The sequence below is a fragment of the Chlorocebus sabaeus genome, chromosome 3, assembly GCF_047675955.1.
Source record: "Chlorocebus sabaeus isolate Y175 chromosome 3, mChlSab1.0.hap1, whole genome shotgun sequence".
NCBI lineage: Eukaryota > Metazoa > Chordata > Mammalia > Primates > Cercopithecidae > Chlorocebus > Chlorocebus sabaeus.
In genome coordinates, this window is record NC_132906.1 from 9,893,393 (window position 1) to 9,915,870 (window position 22,478).

Sequence of the window (22,478 nt, forward strand, 5' to 3'; positions counted from 1 at the left end):
TCAAGGTATAAAGTCTTGAGGAGTAAATGTCAGGCAAGGAATTTAGAGAATATTTTTCAGGGAATTTGATCATAGAGAAAAGAAGAGACAAGGAAATGTACTAAAAGGGAAAGTGAGGTGTTAAAATGTTAAAAAAGTTATTTTTTTTAAGATAAAAGAAACCTGTAGATGTTTGTATGTTGACAGAAAATCCAAAAATGGTGGTAGTGGTGGTGCCTAATTGATTTTTAATCTCTTGTGAATTTGGTAAGGTTGAATCAAAGATTCTGAATATCAACTTTGGACCTCCAAAGCTGAGAAATTGAGCCTGCAAACTGGTGATGTCACTAAAGCACAGTTACCTTAATGGGGACACATGAGGACGGCAAAATCTTTATCTTGTCTTATACCTGTGAGCATAGCCACAGACTCACCAATGGGTGATTGCCTTGCTATAAAGTCTCTAAATTTGAGTGGTAACATTACAGCTAAACTGTTAATCTCACTTGCAGTGTAAATAGCTATGAGGTACCCTACCCCAACTGCAAAGATTTAAAACCATGAGAAATCACTGCTGGTGAGAAGACAAATTGGTGCAAGCCCTTAGGGAATTAATGGCACACGTTTCCAGAGCAATACACATTCTCATATCATTTGTCCCAGTAATTCCATCTCTGAGAGCTTGGATACAGAAAAACAAAATCAAAGTCTGAAGATGTTTATTGCAGCATTGTTTGTAAGGAAAAACCAGAAACAATCTGAGTGTTCAGAAGTGAAGACATGTCTAGACACACAGTAGAATATACACTTAATGGAAAACAGCATAGCGATTTAAAATACTCACAAAGAAAATGCAATTTTCACAACATAATATCCATATAATGTTAAATATGCAAAGCAGAATAAAAATTCTACAATAGGAACACAACTATGTAAGCAACCCCAAAAAAAAGACTGAAAAGGTCTTCACCAGGAGTGATTGTTTGCCTGGTTGGTACTCGGGTAATGAAAAAGATACTAAACATGAAAAGATCTCTCTAGCTCTCCGCGATTAGCAATGGCTTACATTACATTGATTACTATTTTTTTCTGTTCACTTTTTCATATCTTTCTCTGGCATTTTGGTAGTGCATAAATTACCCATAAAGAAATGCAGGTGTTTTGCTGAAAATGCATCAAATGAAACCTCTAGACAACATACCAAGAAAGCATCTTTAAAATATTTTTATTATGCTCAACATCATTTTTCTGTATAAAACAACACACAATTATTTGGAAAATACAGGAAAATTGTAAAATCACAGAACTGTGGAGAGGTAAAGAAAAATTTCATTTAATTCTTCTACTCAGATCTAAGTGTTGATACCTTATTGAGAAGGAAATGGATTTTTTTTTTTTTTTTTTTTTTTTTTTTTTGAGATGGAGTTTCGCTCTTGTCACCCAGGCTGGAGTGCAATGGTGTGATCTTGGCTCACTGCAACCTCTGCCTCTCAGGTTCAAGCGATTCTCCTTCCTCAGCCTCCCAAGTAGCTGGGATTACAGGCATTCACCACCATGTCCAGCTAATTTTTGTATTTTTAGTAGAGACGGGGTTTCACTATGTTGTCCAGGCTGGTCTGGAACTCCTGACCTCAGGTGATCCACCCACCTCAGCCTCCCAAAATACTGGGATTACAGGCATGAGCCACCTTGTCCGGCCAGGAAACGGATTTTGATGGGAGGGACTGGTATGTTTATCTTAAACAAATGCATATAATTCTGATATAAAACCCTAATGTAACATTTTACTCTTCAAGAAAGCCAAATCATTCATAGACAGTGTGGTGTAGGTTTAAGGGCAATCAAGAGTTGTTGACCTTGATCTATGCGAAGCTCACAGGGTGAGTAGTTGAGTTCGATCTATGTGGAATGGGGAGGATAGGGGCTGGTGAGGGCTATGTAGTGGACCTGCCCTCGTTGACTAACTAACTGAAAGCAACTTTTGCAGCTGTTACTGTTGTTGAGGGTGTATTCCACCAGCAGGCTGGAGACATAGGCAAAATATAACTAGATTTCAGCCACATGTTTGGACATGGTGCCAGAAGACTAGTTCATGCTGATTCCTGCATTTCTCCCCTTTGAGGACAGGGGCCATCCTCTATTCAACTCTGTATCTCCAGCAAAGCACTGAACATAGCAGATGCTCAATTAACATATGTTGAAGTAAACTAAAGGCTTGGATTCAAATTCCTACCCTATCAAGTATTAGGTAGATGCTCCCATCCACTTCTTTGGCTTCAACCCCGTCTTTGATCTAGAGACTTTCAAATCTCAATCATTGACCTTGTCTTTCCAAAATGCCAGACCCAACTAACTCCTTGCCTCCTGGACTTTTCTACCTTGATGTTCCATAAGTAGCTCAAAATTAGTATGTCCCCCTTGAACTCATCACTATCTCCCCCAAACCCCTACCCTTCCTCCTGTGAACCCTTGCTTTGTTAACAGTGTCACCATCTGTCTGGGTACCCAAGCAAGAGACTAAGTTCTCTTCCTGCTCTCTTTCATTTATTTACTCATGAGATCCTTCCTGCCGACTCTAACTCAAAAATGTTGAAACCTTATCTCCATTCCTATAGCTGCTTTTGTCCAGACTCTCACCATATTTATCTGGATTATTACCTCAATCTCCTAACCAGTTTCTCTGCCTCTGATCTTCCTGTTTCAAAACATCTTCTACATGGTCATAACCAAAGGTGTCTATCTGAACTCAGGCAAAATTATGCCACTTCCTTTCTTTAAAACATGCCAAGGCTCCTCATTGCCTTAAGAATCCAAATTCCCAGACAACTCAGAGAGCCTGTCACAATCTGGCTCCAACAGCCCTTTCTGGTCTCATCTCATATAGAACTCACCCCTCTCATCCCAAATAGGATGGTCTGCTCTAGCTGTTTTAAAAAATCCCCCCTCCCACAGATGGAACTAGCATCTCTCTTTGCATAGAAGGGCACAGAATCTTCTCTCCCATCTCCTTATTGCTGCTGCTCCTTCCCCTTGGAGCTTCCACTCTCTATTTGAAGTCTAGCCATGTGTTACCTCATTTGAGCACCCTTCTTGGGGCAGAGCCACTTATTTCTCATAGTGCTTAGTACATACATCTATGGTAGCACTTATTGGGTCCGTGTGTGCGCATATGTGTGTGACCTCAGAGCTTAAGATGGTCCCTGGTGCATAGTGATGACACTGTCAATGTTTGGGACAAGAGCGAAGTCCTAAATAGGGCATGATGGATTTAACTGCTGGCACCAAATCCTTCCCCTGTGAAAACAGCCCCAGCTTCTGAGTCCTATCTATGGTCTCAGCCCACCCCCAGACCCATTCTGTATGCAGGGATCCTCAAACTTCCCTTTGCAAGAAGATCTTCTGGATGCTTTTTTTCCCACAGGTAGAGCATCCTTCCTGTGTCACAAAAGATTGAGTCAACAGTGATCAATTCATGCTCAGTGAATTAGATTTGTTCAGAGAGGCCCAGAGATGGGGTAATGATCCCATGGGTAAAAGATCCATGTCTGAAGAAATGATAGGTATGCACCTAGAAGAAGAGAAGAGAGTGGGGCTTATTTACATTCTGAGATTTAAATGAGATATGGCCGGAGGACTCTTCATTCCATCTGATTAAACCTACACAAGAGTTCATGTGGGGGCACACAAAGACAAACTAAAGATATTCTGTTAAGTTCTACTCAACTTTTAGGATGTAGCTTAGAATCCTAAATCACAGTACTACAGAAAGCCTCGAACCTGGGCTAGGTTCACTTCCCATCCCATCCAGGCTTCTCTGCAGCAGAAATAGGTGTTTAATTAAATGGAATAATATAGTCCTCCTTTCATACTTCAGGAGATCAATGAGCCCATAGCTAGCGCTCACATATTTATAGACTGAACAAATGAATGTATTTTGGGGCTCAAGGAGATCGCGACCTACTGGGAAGGCAGGGGAGGTGGGAGGATGCTAGGACCCTGCTATCCCCACTACAGGGCACACTGCAGTCTAGGGTTCACCGTGCAGTAGAAAGGACAAGCAAAGCAATGAAACCCACGTGGGATTCGTGAAGGCTTTATGGAGAAGTGATGTGATCAGTGAGATTTCTAGGGGGAAGGGATCCAGGGCCAGGAAGCAACTGAAGGAAAGGCTGAAAGGAGGGAAATGCAGGGTACAATCTGGATGGAGTTAAAATGGCAGAAAACTGAGGCTGAGTGAGAAGAGGTCTGGTACTGAGGTGGGGACCGGAGTTCTAGCACTGGCCTTTTGACAGCCTCTGGGTCCCAGGTGGAGTGGGTGGGGCGAGAGCCCTCGCATTCTTCTCCAATCAACACCAGGGGTGTGGTGTCTTAGGCAAGGGTGGGTGCTGTGCGCCCTGCCGCCCACCACAGGCAGGGCCTGGGAACCCGGGGAGGACTCTCCCCACCTCCAGCCTCCGGCAGTGTCCGCCAGGCAGGGCGGGGACCAGCCCTGGTGTTGAGTAGCGGACCCCAGGGGGATGACTAAGCCTTGGCTGCGAACAGACGCGAGCATGCCAAGTTATGAGACAATGATAACTCGCCCGGAGCCTCTGGGGTCGTGGCCGTGGGCCGGCAGGGGCGAGGCGGGCGTCCGGAGGGCGGATAAAAGGGGCCGCGCTGCGCCGGGGCGGCTTTCTCCGCGCGGTGCCTGCAGGGCTCCCAGCGAGTGGCAGCTTGGCAGGGGCCGTCCGGGCGGTCGGATTGGCACCTGAGCGGCCACCGCGCCCCGGCCAGGCGGGCAGACCGACCCCCTCCGCACCCCGCGCGCGGCTGACGCAGGCAGGACGCCCTGCCCCTCCCGGGGACCATCAGGTGCTGGCTGGGGGAAGCAGGGACTGGACGGAAGCAGGCGGTGGGAGGACCGACGACGCGGGCATGGCGGGGGCGGCCTGCGAGCCGGTGGCCAGGCCGAGCCTGACCTCCATCTCGTCGGGGGAGCTGCGCAGCCTGTGGACCTGCGACTGCGAGCTGGCCCTGCTGCCGCTGGCACAGCTGTTGCGCCTGCAGCCGGGTGCCTTCCAGCTGCGCGGCGACCAGCTAGTGGTGGCCGGGCCCGGGGAGCCGGCGGCGCGGGGGGGCTTCAACGTCTTCGGCGACGGCCTCGTGCGCCTCGACGGGCAGCTCTACCGCCTCAGCAGCTACATCAAGAGGTGGGTGGCCTCGCCGCACGCCCCAGCCCGTCACCTGGTACCCGCAGAAGCCTCCACCCGGCTGCGGTCTCTGGGAGCCTGGGCTCTCCTCGCCGCCTGCATCCCCGCGTGGCCCACTACTCCCTGTGCTTCTAGACTTTCCTTCTGCTTCCATCACTGGGAGCCTGCACGCTCGCCCTGGTTCTTCTGCTTCTTGCACTGATATTTTGCAGCTGCTGCTTGAAGCCGCTCAGAAGGGCATCAGGCCCCGGGCGCGAGGGGGAGGGCAGGGGCCCCAAGTCAGAGCTCATGACTGGCGGATGCTTCTCCCATTCTGGCTCCTTAACTGGGTCAGATGAGCTCCAATTGGGGGCACACCCTTTAGGGGCTGTCTGCAGCGCTGCCAGACTCACATCCTGGCTTTGGAGCACGGGTGGCGGTGGGGAGCAGGGAGCATGCACCATTCTGAGCACGGCCAGCCCTCTCCGGTGAGGACACCGAGTGGAGAAGCATGCAAAAGCTCAAAGTTTCCCATCCCATCTCTGGTCTCCCTTCGTGTTTCAAAAATAAACAAAGAAACCGAACTGAGAAGGGAACAAAGGCCCTGGAAGTCCAGACTGGGGCCACGTGGGCTGTGGAAGGCATAGATAAGTTCTGGGGAAGTAAGTGTGAAACCTACGGGCCTTCATTGGAAGGAGGCCCCCAGGATGCTTGACTGTTGTGGACAAAGTGCCCCCAAGCTCTTCCTGGCAGACACGAAGCTGGCAGGATGTGGCCCAGCCATCTGAAGCAGGCTTTGTGCCACGGGGTAAAAGAGGGCACTTCAGGCCTGATTCCACATGGCCTCAGGCCTCCAGAGGTCACCCTTGGCAAGGGCCTGGAGTGCAAAGCCCTGTTATATTTGTGCCAAGAGCGCTGAGTGCCTGAAGAGGCAAGCATGGTCTAGAGTTTGACTCAGAAATGAATAAGATAGCCAGCTTTTGAGACACAGTGCCTGTGCTACTGGGAAAGACAGCGTGCTGTGGCACCCTGTGGGTAGCAGGGAGCCAAGAGAGGCAAGCAAACAAAATGAGATATTGAACGTGCAGCCTCCAAAACTTCTGGGAAAAAAAGCTTCCTTTTCCAGACAAAGATAGTGAGGGCTCTGAATGCCTGAAGAACCATTTCCCAGCAAGAATTTCTCCCTCTCTTAGTGAAATGAAAATTCCAATCCCAAACCATAAGCGGAGGACTGTGGGAGGAACTGAGTCAGAAATCAGATGTGTGCAGATTTACAAAGAAGATACCCATTGTATTTGAGAACAGAGTATGAAAAATAAAAATGTCCAGAATTAACTGAAGCCATAGGCTAGTCTTTTGACAGAACCAGTTCTCCTAATTGTAGCAAACAGTGCTGCACAATCTGATATGATTTTGAAGTCTGTCATCTAACTTTTGCTTTGAACACCTCCTACACAAAAGAAAATTAAACAGCGGTGATTCCGTGACAGCTTTGAATCTAGAATAAACAACTGGGCCACAATAACCAGGTAACACAGACCAGGGTACAAATACAAACCAACAAATAATAGGCTATCGTTGTATAAGCAATACTGTGAGGGCTTTTGTACCTGGGAAATAGCAAGGAGCCTCCAAAAATAATTTGGGTGATGGAAGGAGCTATCTATTGTCCTCAGGCAGGGAAGGAGGCTTTTATAACTGAGTGTGCAGTCCTGAAGGATGGCCAGGAGGGAATCTGGTCTAAATGGAGACAGTCTTCTAGGCAGAGGGAGAGGACTGGGTGTGGGCAGTAGTGAGAGGTTCTGCCCTTGTGAATCAGGAGGTGGGAGGCACGCTGAAGCCAGAACTGAGATATCTAAAGTTTCACTCCTCTGAGCTGCCAAATTTGCCCAGTTGTCTTGGCTTTAGGGATAGCATACAACCTCCCTCCCTCCCTCCCTTCCTCCCTCCCTCCCTCCCTCCCTTCCTTCCCTCCTTCTTTTTGAAAAATAAGCTCTGGCCAGTTTTATTAAAGATTTGCAGATTTTCTTTCACCAGTCTGTTCCGGCATGCTTCTAAAGATCTCAGGGCTAGGTGCAGTGCCTCATGCCTGTAATCCCAGCACTTTGGGAGGCTGAGGCAGGGGGATTGCTTGAGTCCAGGACTCCGAGGCCAGCTTGGGCAACATAGTGAGACCTCCTCTCTACAAAAATTAGCGGGACGTGGTGACATGCACCTGTAGTCCCAGCTGCTTAGGAGGCTGAGGTGGGAGGAGGATGGCTTGAATCTTGGAGATGGAGGTTGCAATGAGCCAAGATGGTACCACTGCACTCCAGCCTAGGCAACAGAGTGAGACCCTGTCTCAAAAAAAAAAAAAAAAAAAAAAAAAAAAAAATTCTCAGAATCCCCTGGATCAGTGACACCAGGGTGCCCTTCCTATGGTATTTTCCACATGTTGTGTCCAATTTAATGTTATGACCGCTGGAGTGGTAGATGGCAGCTTTGAGGGTATGTGGCTTAGTGCTGTGTTTCAGATTTCCTCGAGACCAGGCAGTTGGTGAGGATGACCAGTTTCACTTTGCCTTGTCTATCATCTTCAGAGCTGGCTTGCCCCAGCTTGTATTTTCCACCCTTCTTAATGGGTTGGAGCCTAGAGTGGATGGACTCCAGTGACTTTTCATCTTCTTTGTGGCCAACATATTCTGGCCTTGGGTGTGGGATGGCCTCTAAGCAAAAGCAGCCACCAAGATGGCCAGGGATCCCAAAAGGCAGAATGATTCCTGATCATTTTGGACCATAGAACTTTTGAGAATTGTATGTAGATTCCCCAGAAATGTAGATAGATACCCAATTATTGGTGACCATCCAGGATGTTCATGAGATACTTGGACCCAGGTTAAGAGTCCTTGCTCTATTAATTAATTAGTTCTTTTTAACTCAACAAATATTTTCAGCATACAGGATAAGCCCCTGGTGTAATTAGAATTTCTTTCTGGGACCTCCTATGTGTGTACTGTGGCTTTCATGAGGCCCTTTTCCAAGCAACCCCGAAAGGCTAAAAGCCACCAACCTTGACTTTCAGATGATTCACTTGCTAAGAGAGCAAGAGGATGATTTTAGCAGCACCACTTAGGTTCATTTTCTAATACTTGAACATTTTTATAAGTACATACCTACTAAGTAAACTAAGGAAATCTAGCATAGTGGGAAGGTTTAGTGATGGCCACCAGCCCTAAAGCTCCTTCCAGAACCTACTTGAAAATATTTGTCCTACTTTGTAGGATTTACGGCAAGATCTTTATTTTTAGTTTTTTCTTTCAAGATCAGGGTTTTCACCCATGTTGTAAACACAACGTGCTCAGGACACAAGATGTGGGTAATGGTCATTCAGGGAGCTATTCATTCAATATTTAAAAGTCAAAATTACCATTAACTGTGACACACACACGTGCACACACACACACACCTGTTTTTCCTATAAAGCAGCCTCTTGGTGAAGTATAATGGCAAATGTTTGGCAAAGAAGACCTGGAGTCCCTTCTTTTTGGTGCTCCCCTAGCATGAAAGAAGCTGCTTGGGGAATAAAAATAAATACAATAGTAATGGTGGCTACTAACATTTACTTGAATGGTGCAAAGTATTTCTCAGCTATTATCTCATAACAGTTTACAAAGTTCGCACTATTGCTCCTTTTTACAGATGTAAGCATTAGGACTCAGAGCTTAAGTCATTTACCTAGGTAAGATGCTGCTAAGTGGGAGGACCAGTAGAACCAGGAGAACCTATGCTTTCAGCAAATTACTTCGAACCTGAAATAATCTTGCTTTATCACTCATTTCCTGAATCTACAAATAAATAACTGGAATTATGTCAGCTAGTGCATATCTTGTACAATCAGCCTACAAAAGGAAGTAAGTGCAGTGATTTTAAAGAAGCCACTAAAAGCAGAGCCGTGACCTGCTGCTGGGTGGGTGACAATCACACCTACTCAGGGCGGAGAATGCAGGTGAGGGGAGCGGCACTCATGGGGTTAAAATGAGGACAGGCAGGCTGGAACACACTTGGAAGTTTACTGAGGGAAGCCTCACCTCCATCCCGCAGTGGGAAGTGCTGGGCTCTGTCTGCCAGCTCAGGCCCAGTTCTCAGAAGAGGGTTCAACTTGAGGCTGGGAGGTTGGAAAATGTGGTCTTAGATGTAGCAACCTGCTTAGGACAGCAGCCCCTTAGCAGGACACATAGTGATGTTGGTGGAATAGTAACCATGCATGCATTGAGCTGTGAGATTTTTAGGAGAGTCAGTCTAGAGGAAGGGCTCTGCCCTTCACTAGCTGAATGACCTTGGGAAATTTACTTACTGTCCTTGGGACTCCATTTCCTCAACTATAAAGTGGTAATAGTAATAATACTGAAGCAGCACCAGAAGTCAAGAGCTTTACACACATTACTTAATCTCTTAGTCATTCATGGGGTACCTTTTGTTAGCCAGATTCCATAGGTGAGGAAAATGAATGTCTCCAAGGTTAAAACACTAGCTGAGGTCACAGAGACAAAAATCACACTCAGATCTGATGACTCCACAGCGATGTCCCTCCCGGCCTTCTCTCCTGCCTGCCTTCTTCAGAGCCAGGCTCTGGACTTGCAGCCACACTTGGGTCTCCTTTCTACTCTCAGCTCCCCTGGTCCTTGCCACCTACCTGCCTGCCTGCCTGCATGCAGCCATCCTGTAGTCCCCATGGATGAGCTAGACTGTGACTCTTCCTGGGGTGCCCCCTGCCCCTGCTCTTGTCCAACCCTTGTGGGTTGTTTGGCTTGACAGGACAATCTCTCTCCTACTACCCATCTCACCCCAATACATGGCTCTAACCCCCGCCCCTCCTGACTTGCTCCCTTTGGCTTCACAGACAAGGAGAGAACCCAGTGGAGCCTGGACACATGAATACAGAGAACTATGCATTTCTTTGGCGTTAGTATGTTTGAATGATTTACCAGTTTGCAAGCCTATGAATAGAAGGGACCTTGTCTTAGACCAGTGCTTCTCAAACTTTAAATAAGCAGGCAAGTCTCCTGGAAACCTTGTTAAAACACAGATTCTGATTGATTCTCAGGGGAGCCCCAGATTCTTCATCATGCCAGGTGATTCCAGTGCTGTTAGTCCAAGGATCACACTTTGAGCAAGAAGGTTATACATTCATAATTTCATACCAAAATCGTGTATTTTCTCATCTGTCTCCCTAGGAGATTGTATGCTTCTTAGAAGCTAGGCTATCCCCTTTCTCATCTCTGTGTCCCCAGTGCCCAGCACACAGTAGGTACTCAGTAATCATTCCTTGCATGCATAAATGAATGAATCATCCTCTGCCCCGGTCAGAGTTTCACACACACTAAGTGTCAACAATTCCTTAAGGAATGAATGCGTGAACATGTGTACCCTTGAATCATGTCTGTGTGAGCCACAGACATTAGAGTGAGAAGTCTAAAAATTTTGCTTTGTTTCACTAGAACTAGGGCAGAAGGCGGAGGGAAGAAGGAAAAGAGATTAGGGCGAGACTCTGTGTAAGGCGATCAAACTAACACTGGAAAGTCATGGCAGGGGCATCCTGCTTCCCCCAAGAGTAAAACGGCTCTGCAAGTTTTTGCTTAGTGTCACAGCAAAGAATTATGAAGGTGACAAGCAGTTCCTGGGCCTCCTACACAGACTATTGCAGTGTGTGTTCCTCTTTGTCTCTGCTCAACTGTCCATATATTTTTTTAATGAACACACACACACACACACACACACACACACACTCCACCCTTTGATAGAGTTCGTGGAGGATTTGAATTCCTATCTGTCATTGAGCAGAAATTGTTTAGAGCCAAGGGAAATTTGGGGCAGCTTTGAAAGGTGGGTGTCTTAGAGGTGGGCCATCTTTCAGTGACTCCTGATTTGCTAGAAGCAAAACACAATGCTCTTTTTTGGTCCTCCTTTTCAGATGTTGCTGTCATTAAGTTGTTCCCTTTAGCCTCCTAAACTGAAAAAATGAGGAAAGGAATTGAAACAAGGGAGGAGCAACTCTTGCTCATTTATCAGATGCTGATATTTTCCTAATTTCCTGGGAACTTAAATGAACACAGCCCTGGTTGGGAGTCAGAAGTTTACAGAACTTCATCCTATGGGTTTGCCAAGTTGGCCAGGATTAGAGACACTCATGATGTTTATTAAGCATCTACTATGGGTTCAAATTCATATGTCTACTTTACATGTACTGCATTTACTCATCATGAGAGAAAAAAAATACTGTTATGCCCTTTCCACAGATGAGTGAACAGGTGCAGAAGGTTAAGAAGCCCCTCAAGGTCACAGTGAGTTGTAGCTCTGGAATTGAATTCACATAGCTGGCAAATTAGGACATGAATTCAATCTTATTTTGAAATACTGTGCTTCCCATTACATTGTCCTGCTGGGGTTTTTTGTTTGTTTGTTTTTAGTTGGTTGGTTGCTTTGGGTTGTTTTTTTGTTTGTTGAGATAGGGTCTTGCTCTGTCGCCCAGGCTGGAGTGCAGTGGTGCAGTCATAGCTCACTGCAGCCTGGAATTCCTGGACTCCAGCAATCCTCCCGCCTCAGCCTCCTGAGTTGCTAGAAGTATAGGCATGCACCACCACACCTGGCTAATTTTAAAAATTTGTTGTAGAGGCAAGGTTTTCCTAGGCTGGTCTGGAACTATGCTGCCCAGGCTGGTCTATAACTCCTTGCCTCAAGCAGTCCTCTGTGTTGACCTCCCAAAGTGCTAGGATTACAGATGTGAGCCACGACACCCAGACTTGCCCTGCCTTTTAATCTTTGGATTGAAGCCAAGCTTAGAAACTTTCACCCCAGAAGCATTTTGGGGTCAGGATAAAGCAATGAAGAAATGAGAGTTTAAGAGCCTATCTTAAAGTGTTTGCTTTTCATTCCTAATGATAATTTCAGCAACCATGACAAATATTCAATATGTAGAAGCAATATTTGCATTAGTAATTCTGAAATATCTATGATTAAAGGCACAGTGTGATGGCTCATGCCTGTAATCCCAGCACTTTGGGAGGCTGAGGCAGGCAGATCATTTGAGGTCAGGAGTTCGAGAGCAGCCTGGCCAATGTGGTGAAACCCTGTCTCTATTAAAAATACAAAAATTAGCTGGGCATGGTGGTGTTCACCTGTAATCCCAGCTACTTGGGAGGCTGAGGCAGGAGAATTGCTTGAACCTGGGAGACAGAGGTTTCAGTGAGCCAAGATTGTGCCAGTGCACTCCAGCCTGGACGACAGAGTGAGATTCCATCTCAAAAAACAAACAAACAACACACAAACAAAGAAGATCGAATAACTAGTCCCTAATATAATCTAGTAAGGATAGTCTTAAACTAAAACCAGTGATTACATGTCAGAAACTTAAATATCTGTGCCCGTTAACAACTAAATTCTCTGATCTTATTGTATTTTAGTGAATGCTCACATTTATTTATTTCAATGGAATTTCAAGGTGTTTAAAAATTGGACCATAACCGGGAGGCTGGGGATGGATGAATTAATGAGGTATTCCTTATCTGTGGTCTGGTTAGAGATAGGGAGCTTATTAAGTAGGGATCTTGCTACAGTCTCTTGTCTGTTGGTTCTGGCATCAGAGATCTTCTATAAGCAGTGTTTTCACACATCTGTGGTACAGTGATAACTGGCATGCGCTGTGATGAGGTTTACAGCCTGTTAAGGAGCTGAAATTCAAGTAGCCCCTGAATCACCAAAGGCAGATTAAATTATGTTGCATGTAGTTTTATTATCCAAGGTGTTTTATGAAATTCAGGCTCAAAAATGGATAGCTCATGTGTAGGTCACAGATTACACTCAACGTGTGGCTATCCAGCAGGTTTCCTTCCGTGACCATGCCAAATACCTGCCCTTTGAGACCAGTAGCATTCGAAAAAACCTTCCACCAAATTCCAGGGAAAACTGATTATTCTCTGAACCAGAGATCATTTGTAAATTGAGATTTTTATCTGTGGGACCACTGACCCATCAGATATCAATCAGTTTTGTATGCAGAGGGAAATACTGTACTGGCATTTGTGTCATCAGAAAAGGCATCAAAACTGCAGATTTTCTGGATGCATTGTACACAAATGCCATGCGCTTTCCATTAAGAATGACAATTGGACTCCAGATATTGAGAGAAAAGAGGAATCACCCTGAGGAATATACTAAAGGAGCTGAAATGACCGTGACTGAACTCCGTGTAAACAGGGTGGTAGGAGAAAGGGAAACCTGCCTCGAGTAGGTCACAGGTAGAGCCTGCCCCTGCCCCTGCATCACCCAGCTATCTTTTTATGTGTATGTAAACCAGACTTGCCCTTTTCTTCCTCTTTTGCTACAGGTGCTTTCTTTCTCCTTTCTCCACCTATATCCTCACCCCACTGTATAACCACAGACTTCACCTTCTCTTCACCCCCTTCCCAAGCCACTCTTGCCTGCCTACCTAATGATAACTTCAGCAACTATGATAAATATTCAACATGTAGAAGCAATATTTGCATTAGTAATTCTGAAATATCTATATTTGTGCCGGGCGTTTGGCAGCTGAATAGATGGATGGCAAGAAGGATGGGCGAGCACGGGGCACCCTGCACTGCCTCCTTCCACTGCCCCCTTCCTGGGCTCTGAGCCCCTCCAGCATGATAAGGCAATGAGACACATGTAAATACTCACCTGGTGTCCGGCTCATCAGCGGGATTCAATGAAGCTGCTGAGTGAATGAATGAATGAGCCCAGCAAATGGTGGTTTTCTTTTTCCCGCCTTGTCCTTTGCTTTCTCTCTCTAGTAACTTTTGGCAGTTGGTCAACTGGGATAAAAAGGGCAGGAAAATTCTCTCCCAGCTGATGTGCAACACCAGCACCACTCCCCTCAGTCTCCTGAGGTTCCCCCATCCCCCCCTTTCTCCTGGTCTGCCCCGGTGAGGATGAGGGCAGGGGAGGGGTGAAGGAAGAACCACACCAACGCCCTGTGTGGGTCTGCATTCTCTTACCTGGCCGTCCATCCCCTTGAAACACCCCAGCTCCCCCTCCCAGTGCCCCTCCTCCATTCCCATCATCCTCTCCTCTACTCCTGCCATCCTCACCCGCTCTGTGAGCGTCAACTTCCACACCAGCCTTTTTCTTCTCTGGAACACTGCAGCCCGATGTTCCCTCCCCACCCCAGGAACAGCCCCCAAGCAGCCACCACTACAGATGTGGTGGGAGGTGGAGACTGCTTTAAAATCTTGGTGAAATAGAAGGCAGGAAGCATTTTAGAGGCTCCATCAGGGGTCAGGTTTTAAATGCTCTCAAAATCAGGTCTGACAATCCCAGCGGAAAGATAATGACACAGATTTCTAAGAAACCAAGCTGGGAGACAGCCGAGTGGAAGCTGTGTTTTCCTGCCTCAGGGTAGATATTCTCTCGCATGCTCTTGACACATGCCCTGGTCACTGTCTTGTGTGCTGGCCCCTCCAAGGGGCTTTGGGAAGTGGACGCAGGGGAGGGATGCTGAGAGTACTGTGGCCACCGCTCCCTGCAGCGGCTGTTTTCTTGCCAAGGCTGTGATTTTCATGTCAGGCACTGGAAAGACAACCAGCCAGAAAGAATTGCTTGGAGCTGTCTCTGCTGATGACTAGATATAAGAAACAAACATGCTGTGGTGTAGCAAAAGGCAGCCTGCGTGCTCAGCTCAGCCAGCCATTCGCTCTGTGCAGATGCTCGCAGCTGTGTCAATGGGGAACCAGCTCCGGGTTTCAAAGAGACTGCGGCAGACGCATCCTTCAGCCCGCTGGGGGCCATTCAGCTTGCCTACATCCACATGGCATCTGAGTTTGGGTTTAGTTAGAAAATCAGCCAGCTTCTTGAAGGAAGCTAATCTGCACTTGGACCTTTTTATCAACAATGCAGATAGGGACGTAGCTAGGCTGCTTGGAAGATGTGAAGGGCAGGGAAGAAAGCTAACATGCTGGATGACAGAGTCAGGATTCAGAAAGATCTTCCTAAATGAGAATAATGAACAAAAACCAAAAAGGCTAAATTTAACAAGGATGTAGTGAAAAGTCCAACATCAGTTGTTTTCGTTTTTTAATTACACAAGCTCAGCATAGGGAGGATGTGAATTAGTAATAGTTCATATGAATATTGGTTGATTCCATAATCTGTGGAGGGGGCTGGTTTATCTTGGGATTAGTAGGGCAAGTGGGGAGAAGGAAAGGAAAATTCTAGGCCCACAAGTTAGACAGGATGACTCCACTGGAGAAAATTCAGGTAATTCTACTTAAGTCGAATTCATTCTCAATTCAGAGGGACTTAGAGCTCTTATTGCTTCAAATGAACCCTTTCAGCCCAAATGACAGATGATACTGATGATGATCTGGTACAGTCTGAGAGCCAAACATCGATGCCAGGACACCCCCAGGATCATGGCTGCCTGTGGGCTGCGCTCTGATCCTTCAGCCAGTCAGCCACGACCAGAAAGATTCACTTATATAGTGACCTCTGTAAGGACGCATTTCAAGGAACTTCCCTCCAAGGTCTGTGGCTGTGGCAGATACCTGCCCAGTACATCCCCTTCCTAACTTAGATGAAACGGTATGTTACATTTGCAATGATCTCTGCTTTTTCATAGGTATGTGGAACTGACCAACTACTGTGATTATAAAGACTACAGGGAAACTATACTGAGCAAACCAATGTTGTTCTTTATTAATGTACAGACCAAAAAAGACACCTCAAAAGGTAAGTATCTGTATTAGTCCATTCTTACACTACTGTAAAGAAATACCTAAAACTGGGTAATTTATAAAGAAAAGAGGTTTAATTGGCTCATGGTTCTGCAGGCTATACAGGCTTCTGCTTCTGGGGAGGCCTCAGGAAATTTATAATCATGTTGGAAGGTGAAGGGAAAGCAGGCACGTCTTACATGGAGCAAGAGGAAGAGAGCGGAAGGGCAGGTGTTGCACACTCTTAAATAACCAGATCTAGCAAAAACTCACCCACTATCATGAGAACAGCAAGGGGAAAATTCGCCCCCATGATCCAGTCACCTCTCACCAGGCCCCTCCTCCAACACTGGGAATTACAATTCGACGTGAGATTTGGGCAGGGACACAAATCCAAACCATATCAGTATCTAAATAGTTTTGGTTTGGTCCTTGCTGGGACCAAACTGGGCTGGGGTGTGGACTGAGGCATGCTGATGAGCAGGGCAGAAATCAGCTTGTGACGAGGTGGACAGCAAGGAGCCTGGTGTGTGAGGTCACCTGAAGCACAGCACAGGCCTCCAGAACAAACCCCTCAATGATCCTAGGGCAGAAGCTACCTGTCTGGGTGGTTTCTTTTCTACTTCCTGCCTAGGCGGGAAGTGATCTGACATTCTGAGACTTTGGAGGTTGCAGAAATGACTAGAGTGATGAGGATGATATATAACATGCTCTACCACATATCAAACACTATGTCTAAGAAGTGCTCTAATGTAATGGATCAGCACAACTACTTTGTAGGGCTTATCAACTGAGGACGTTATGAACATGAACATCATTACTATCAATAATTATTCTGGGATGAAGATATAAACTGACCCGGGCAAACTAGGATGCATAATTATCCCACCTAGGAAGTACTTACACTATTCCCGTTTTATAGATGAGGAAACTAAGAAAATAAATAGCAGTTATGGATGCTTTTCTGTTTCATGCTATGATGTCAGAATGTCGTGTTTAGACACATCTTTTTATTGTTTCTTCCAAGAAATTAGATTAGCTGGTAACAACTATATTAAACCAAATTTCAGTATGAAAATGTCTCCATTTTGCCTTCCTCCTCCTGCTCAGAATGATATGTGGGGGAAGTCATGGGCATAACGTTCTGTAATAGAAGTAGAATTTCTTAAACTTGCTTCTAACTAACATTCTTAAAATGAGTCCAAGGGACTAAGAAATGATCTACGAATTTCAAATAGATTTTCCCAAACATTCACTCTCATTCAGATTTGTGGAGCTCTCTCTGCTCATTTGACAGTAAAAAGTCACGATGCTCTTTCTGCAGGAGAGGCCAGGAACAGAACGCCCAGTAGCAAGAAATGCTCATTAGAACATCCGAAGCCCACGTGTTCCTTGGCTTGATTATAACCAGAAAGTCAGATAGTTCTTTAGGAATGTAATTCACAGCTGTATCAAGTACACCCCCTCATCCATCACTCAGGAAGAATGTAAAAAAGGAGTAAGAGCCCTCTTCATTTTAACATTTTAATGAAAGTGTAGGTAGTGGTACAAGGAGGAATTTGTAGGTAGCCTACAGAATGTATGAAGTTGTCGAACAACTATTATGGAAGGAGGCGTGTGTCTGAGGCATGCTATAATGTAATGAATCGCCACAGCAGGAATTCAGAAACCCAGTACTAGTTAATTGTGACAAAAGCTGTAAAATGAAGAGGCTCCATGACACAAAGCTTAAGACGATCAATTTTAAATTGCAAAATTGTGATTAAGGCGATATGTCCAGTCTTGCTGTTATTTTAAACTGCACTTTTGTGCAAATCAGAAAAAGCTACCATTTCCTCAAGATGATTACTAATGCTTCCCACAAGTTTGTCATAATGTACAAACAATGTCTTTAAATGTGAATGACAGCCTCTAGAGTGAGGCAGTGTACAACCTCCCCCATCAGCACAACCGTGGAGTGTGGTGGCCATGAGTATATAACGAGCCCAGAGGTGCTGGTTTGGTTTACGTGAGATTTAATTCAAGGTATCAAGCAGTTTGCTTACTTTGTTTATCTATTGTGTTAAAGAGAATATAAGGCAGCTTATATCTAAAGTGCCCAAAAAATAATTTGGGAGAAAGTAAAACATGGGTAAGGAAAACAAGATAAATAAGGTTAGTTTAAAATGCCTTCCTCAAGGACATAAACACTTGCTGTTGGTGGACCAAAGGTTTGTCTCTGAGATATCTCAAAGCCAGTATAAAACATTGAGTTCTAAAACTCACACAGTGGCTGGTCCCTGGCTGTTAAATGGAGGAGAACACAGATATCTATGTGTCTCCTTAGACCAAGGACTGAGTAATTAAGGCCACGGAGCTTGATGCTGGGGACTGGAAAAGTTAAGAGGTTGCTGGTTACTAATATTTAATATTTTATATTTCCTAATGAGTAAACAACCTTCTTTGGCTTAAATCATGCAGAATTGGACAAGAGGGGTTACCAAACCAAACTAATCAATCAACGACAAAAAAAATCTGTCTGCCAGGACAGACACATGGTATTATTTAAACAATGAGAGGGAGATGTTTTCCCACTTGGGACTGTGTTAGAGGTAGCGGCAGGGAGAAGAATTAACCTCCAGCTGTCTTGGTCCATAGAACCCTAGACTAGCCATTCGTCAGAAGCATGTCTGGTCCCTGGAGAGAATGGGGAGAGCAGGGCATGGGGTGGGGGTAGGGGTGGAGGTGGAAAGCATGGAGCAGCCCCATTTCCTGACCTTTGCAAATTTTCTTTTTCAAAGAAGAAAGTTTCTGTAAGAGCCAAGTTGTGATTTGAATACCTAGCAAGTCATGGTGACTTATGCCTATAATCCCAGCACTTTGGGAGGCCATGGCTGGCAGATTGCGTGAGTTCAGGAGTTCAAGACCAACCTGGACAACATGATGAAACTCTGTCTCTGCAAAAAAATACAAAAATTAGCCAGGCGTGGTGTGAATGCCTGTGGTCCCAGCAACTTGGAAGGCTGAGGCAGGAGGATCACTTGAGCCCAGGAGGTTGAGGCTGCAGTGAGCCGTGATTGTGTCACTGTACTCCAGCCTGGGTGACAGAGACTCTGTCTAAAAAAAAAAAAGAAGAAGAAGAAAAAATCCAGCACGGCAGAAACATGAAAACCAGCTATCTCGATCTTTCACTTTCCTTCCCCTCACTGGATACATGCTGTGGAGGCACACTTCTCATCTGTGATAATTATAGAGTGGAATTTTTGATTTCTGAGACTCCAGTGACAAACCGCAGCCTTGTGGGAGCTGATTGTCTAGCCTGCCTTTATAGCGGCCCAGAACCTCCTTCAAATCTGCAAAATTCTCAGAAACACTTCTAGAAATCTGGCGAGGCTTTGTAGTAAGGATGTGAGGGAGCAGAGAGGAAGGTTATAAATGAATAAAATCTCCAAAGGAGGCGGGAAACACTGCTATAGCAAATTCTAAGAAGCATGCTTATGTCACATGGACATACTTGTTTCTGAATTCTGCTTGCTAATTTCTAGAAAGGACATACGCGTTTCTTGTGAACACAAGGCACCCCAAGATAAGAAGACAGATAGAGCAAGGGATGGACATGGTCATCTCCTCAGTGATTGGAGAAAGTTACCGGCTTCAGGTAAGCCTAGCTTGTCTGAATCCAGGAATGTCAACTACTTGGAAGGAGCTCATGCATTTCATGCAGGAACTGAAGCCCTATTGCCCTGGCTTAGGCCAAGAGAATGGCCCTTAGAAAACAAAGTGCATCTGGACACTTTGTTCTCGAAGGTAGCATTATTGCTACCAATGAAGTGAGTTTAGTTCTTAGCGACCTATTAGAAATGGGGTAAAAATACATGTAATTTTGGTCAAGCAGTTCAGAATTTTTAGATGGAATACGATGCAAATGCAAAGTTTTGTTAGAAAAAATAAAGACAACAGTTTAAAAATATCTGTGAGAGTGAAAGGGAAATAAGAGGTATGATGTTTGGATATTTGGGCGGTTGTTAGTTCTACAATATCAACAGGATACTTATGTCCAGGAAGTCAATGCAATGTTCCTCTCTCTTTCAGTTTGATTTTCAAGAGGCAGTGAAGAATTTCTTCCCCCCAGGAAATGAAGTGGTTAATGGAGAAAACTTAAGCTTTGCATATGAATTCAAAGCTGACGCATTATTTGATTTCTTCTATTGGTTTGGGCTCAGTAATTCCATTGTAAAAGTAAATGGAAAAGTTCTGAATTTGTCAAGTACAAGTCCAGAAAAGAAGGAGACGATTAAGTTATTTCTGGAAAAAATGAGTGAGCCTTTAATCCGAAGGAGCAGTTTCTCTGACCGAAAGTTCAGTGTAACTTCCAGAGGTATGTTAAAAATTCCCAAGGACATGTGGAAAGTAGTTAAATAAAAGGGTAGAATAAAATAATGGAAGAGAGTCAATTGATTCAAAAGGCAAGACCTATTAATAAAAGGGAAACAGATCACAAAATTCAGAAAGTAAGAAGTGGGACATGTTTATTACCAAAAACAAATGTAGTGACTTTTCCTTTTGGGCCCCTTTAAGTTTTCTGACATCAGAATTATATTATGTGGTATAATCCAAAATAACTTTAAAGATTATTATTAATTTAAATGAGTATTAATGATCATTTAAATATTATTGGCAATTATTTAAATATTAAGAAAGAACACTGCCTTCCAATTGTTCACATTCTGTTGTACAGAATGGTGAGTTGGGAGTGGTCTACATGGTCAAGATATCAATCTTTTTTTTTGAAACAGAGTTTCACTCTTGTTGCCCAGGCTGGAATTCAGTGGCAAGATCTTGGCTCTCTGCAACCTCCGCCTTCTGGGTTCAAGCTTCAGCTTCTCCTACCTCAGCCTCCCGAGTAGCTGGGATTCCAGGCGCCTGCCACCACGCCTGGCTAATTTTTGTATTTTTAGTAGAGATGGGGTTTCACCATGTTGGCCAGGCTGGTCTGGAACTCCTGACCTTGTGATCTGCCCGCCTCAGCCTCCCAAAGTGCTGGGATTATAGGCGTGAGCCACCGTGCCCGGCCAAGATATCAGTCTTTAACTGTATTTGGAAGGGTTCTCCAGATTTGGACAGAGTACAAAAGAATAACTCTTGAGAAGGTTTCATTTAACACACTCTTGATGACATATGGCAAGTTCTTGGTATTGACACTTTTGTGGCTGCAGGTGGCATGAATCACAGCTTGTCTGGATGTATCTTCTGCAGAGCCCGTTCTGTCTGTCTTTTGCTAGCCTGGACTGTAGAGCAACTTCCCTGAGTCAGGACTCTTGCTGCTAATTGCAGAAAACCAGCAGTCTCTGTGAAGTTGTGGTGTTCTCAGAGTTCACCTGTAAAATACAGAGTCCTCATTAATTGTATTTACAGCCTGTGTTTTTTGCTTTTGTGTGTGTGTGTTTTTCATTTTTTGAGATGGAGTCTCACTCTGTCACCCAGGTTGGAGTGCAGTAGTGCCATCTCGGCTCACTGCAACCTCCTCCTCCTGGACATAAGCAATTCTCGTGTCTTAGGTTCCCAAGTAGCTGGGACTACAGGTGTGTGCTACCATACCCAGATAATTTTGTGTTTTTAGTAGAGATGGTTTTTCACCTTGTTGGCCAGGGTGGGTCTCGAACTCCTGACCTCAAGTGATCCAACTGCCTCAGCCTCCCAAAGTGCTGGAATTACAGGTATGAGCCACCATGCCTGGCCACAGCTTGTGTTTCTTTCTTCAAATGTTTACAACAAAAATGCTTGCTACTAGCTATTTCTTATCCTAGACGTGGTCTCTCTCTTTCTCTCTTCCTCTCTCCTTCCCTCCTTCCTCCTCTCTCTCTCCATCTCTTTCTCTTTCTCTCTGTGTGTTTTTCTCTCCTGCTCTTTCTCCACCTCTGTCTTCATTTCAGTCTCCATCTCTTCCGTCTCCATTTCTGTCTCTGTCTATTTCTCTCTCTTTCCCCTCTCTTTGTCTCTCAGTCTTTCTATTTATTCTTCCCATATTGTTTCAGCTTTCTCTGCCTGGGAGTTCCTCACAAAGATGCCTTTGTGTTCTGCTCCATTGCAATCATGTGGAGGATTATACTCTGATCCTTTTGGAGGGGATGATTAACTGGCCCTTTTGCTGCATTGCCATATGTGCCTGGGCCTTTCTCTGACACCCCCCAGTTCACCTATCAGCCCCAGCAGCCTGGGCAGAATTTTCCGGTTTCACCATGGCTCACCCTCTGTCCTGTGGGCTGCCTGGAGTGTCCACCCCATCTTTGGGACACTGAGGAACATTTGAAGTTAGGCAGAGCTTCCTTAAAAGTTTACTCTAAGCCGGCCCCGGGGCCACTTCAACTTCAGAGGAGTGTCGCAGGGTCCTTCCTGGAAGCTGTCATCATGCACTGCAGACAGCACAGCCAAGACGCACCTCCTGCTTGTCACGCAGTCCAAACCTGGCACCACAACAGGCAGGGCACAGGGCCACCAGGGCACTAACCTGGCTCCATCCCCTGCAAAAACTGGCCTGTGTCCTCAGTAACTGTTCCCAAAATGTAAGCCTTTGGCCCTCAAGTGTGAACGAGTATATTAAGCTCATTGCAAGTTTACTCCAGCCCAC

At 45.4% G+C, this 22,478-nt stretch overlaps 1 protein-coding gene across 2 annotated transcripts in view; it reads left to right on the top strand.

The window, feature by feature from the left end:
* Nucleotides 1–22,478, top strand: part of MEDAG (mesenteric estrogen dependent adipogenesis) — an 83,728-nt gene that overhangs the window by 58,131 nt on the left and 3,119 nt on the right. Inside the window, exons 1-4 of one of the 2 annotated variants that reach the window (XM_007960062.3) lie at nucleotides 4,548–5,168; nucleotides 15,778–15,887; nucleotides 19,396–19,508; nucleotides 19,943–20,228. In XM_007960062.3, coding sequence (XP_007958253.3) covers nucleotides 4,894–5,168; nucleotides 15,778–15,887; nucleotides 19,396–19,508; nucleotides 19,943–20,228 — 784 coding nt within the window. In that variant the 5' untranslated portion in view covers nucleotides 4,548–4,893. Of the gene's footprint in view, nucleotides 1–4,547; nucleotides 5,169–15,777; nucleotides 15,888–19,395; nucleotides 19,509–19,942; nucleotides 20,229–22,478 lie in introns of those variants that run through there. The other variant, XM_073013185.1, reaches the window with a different exon arrangement.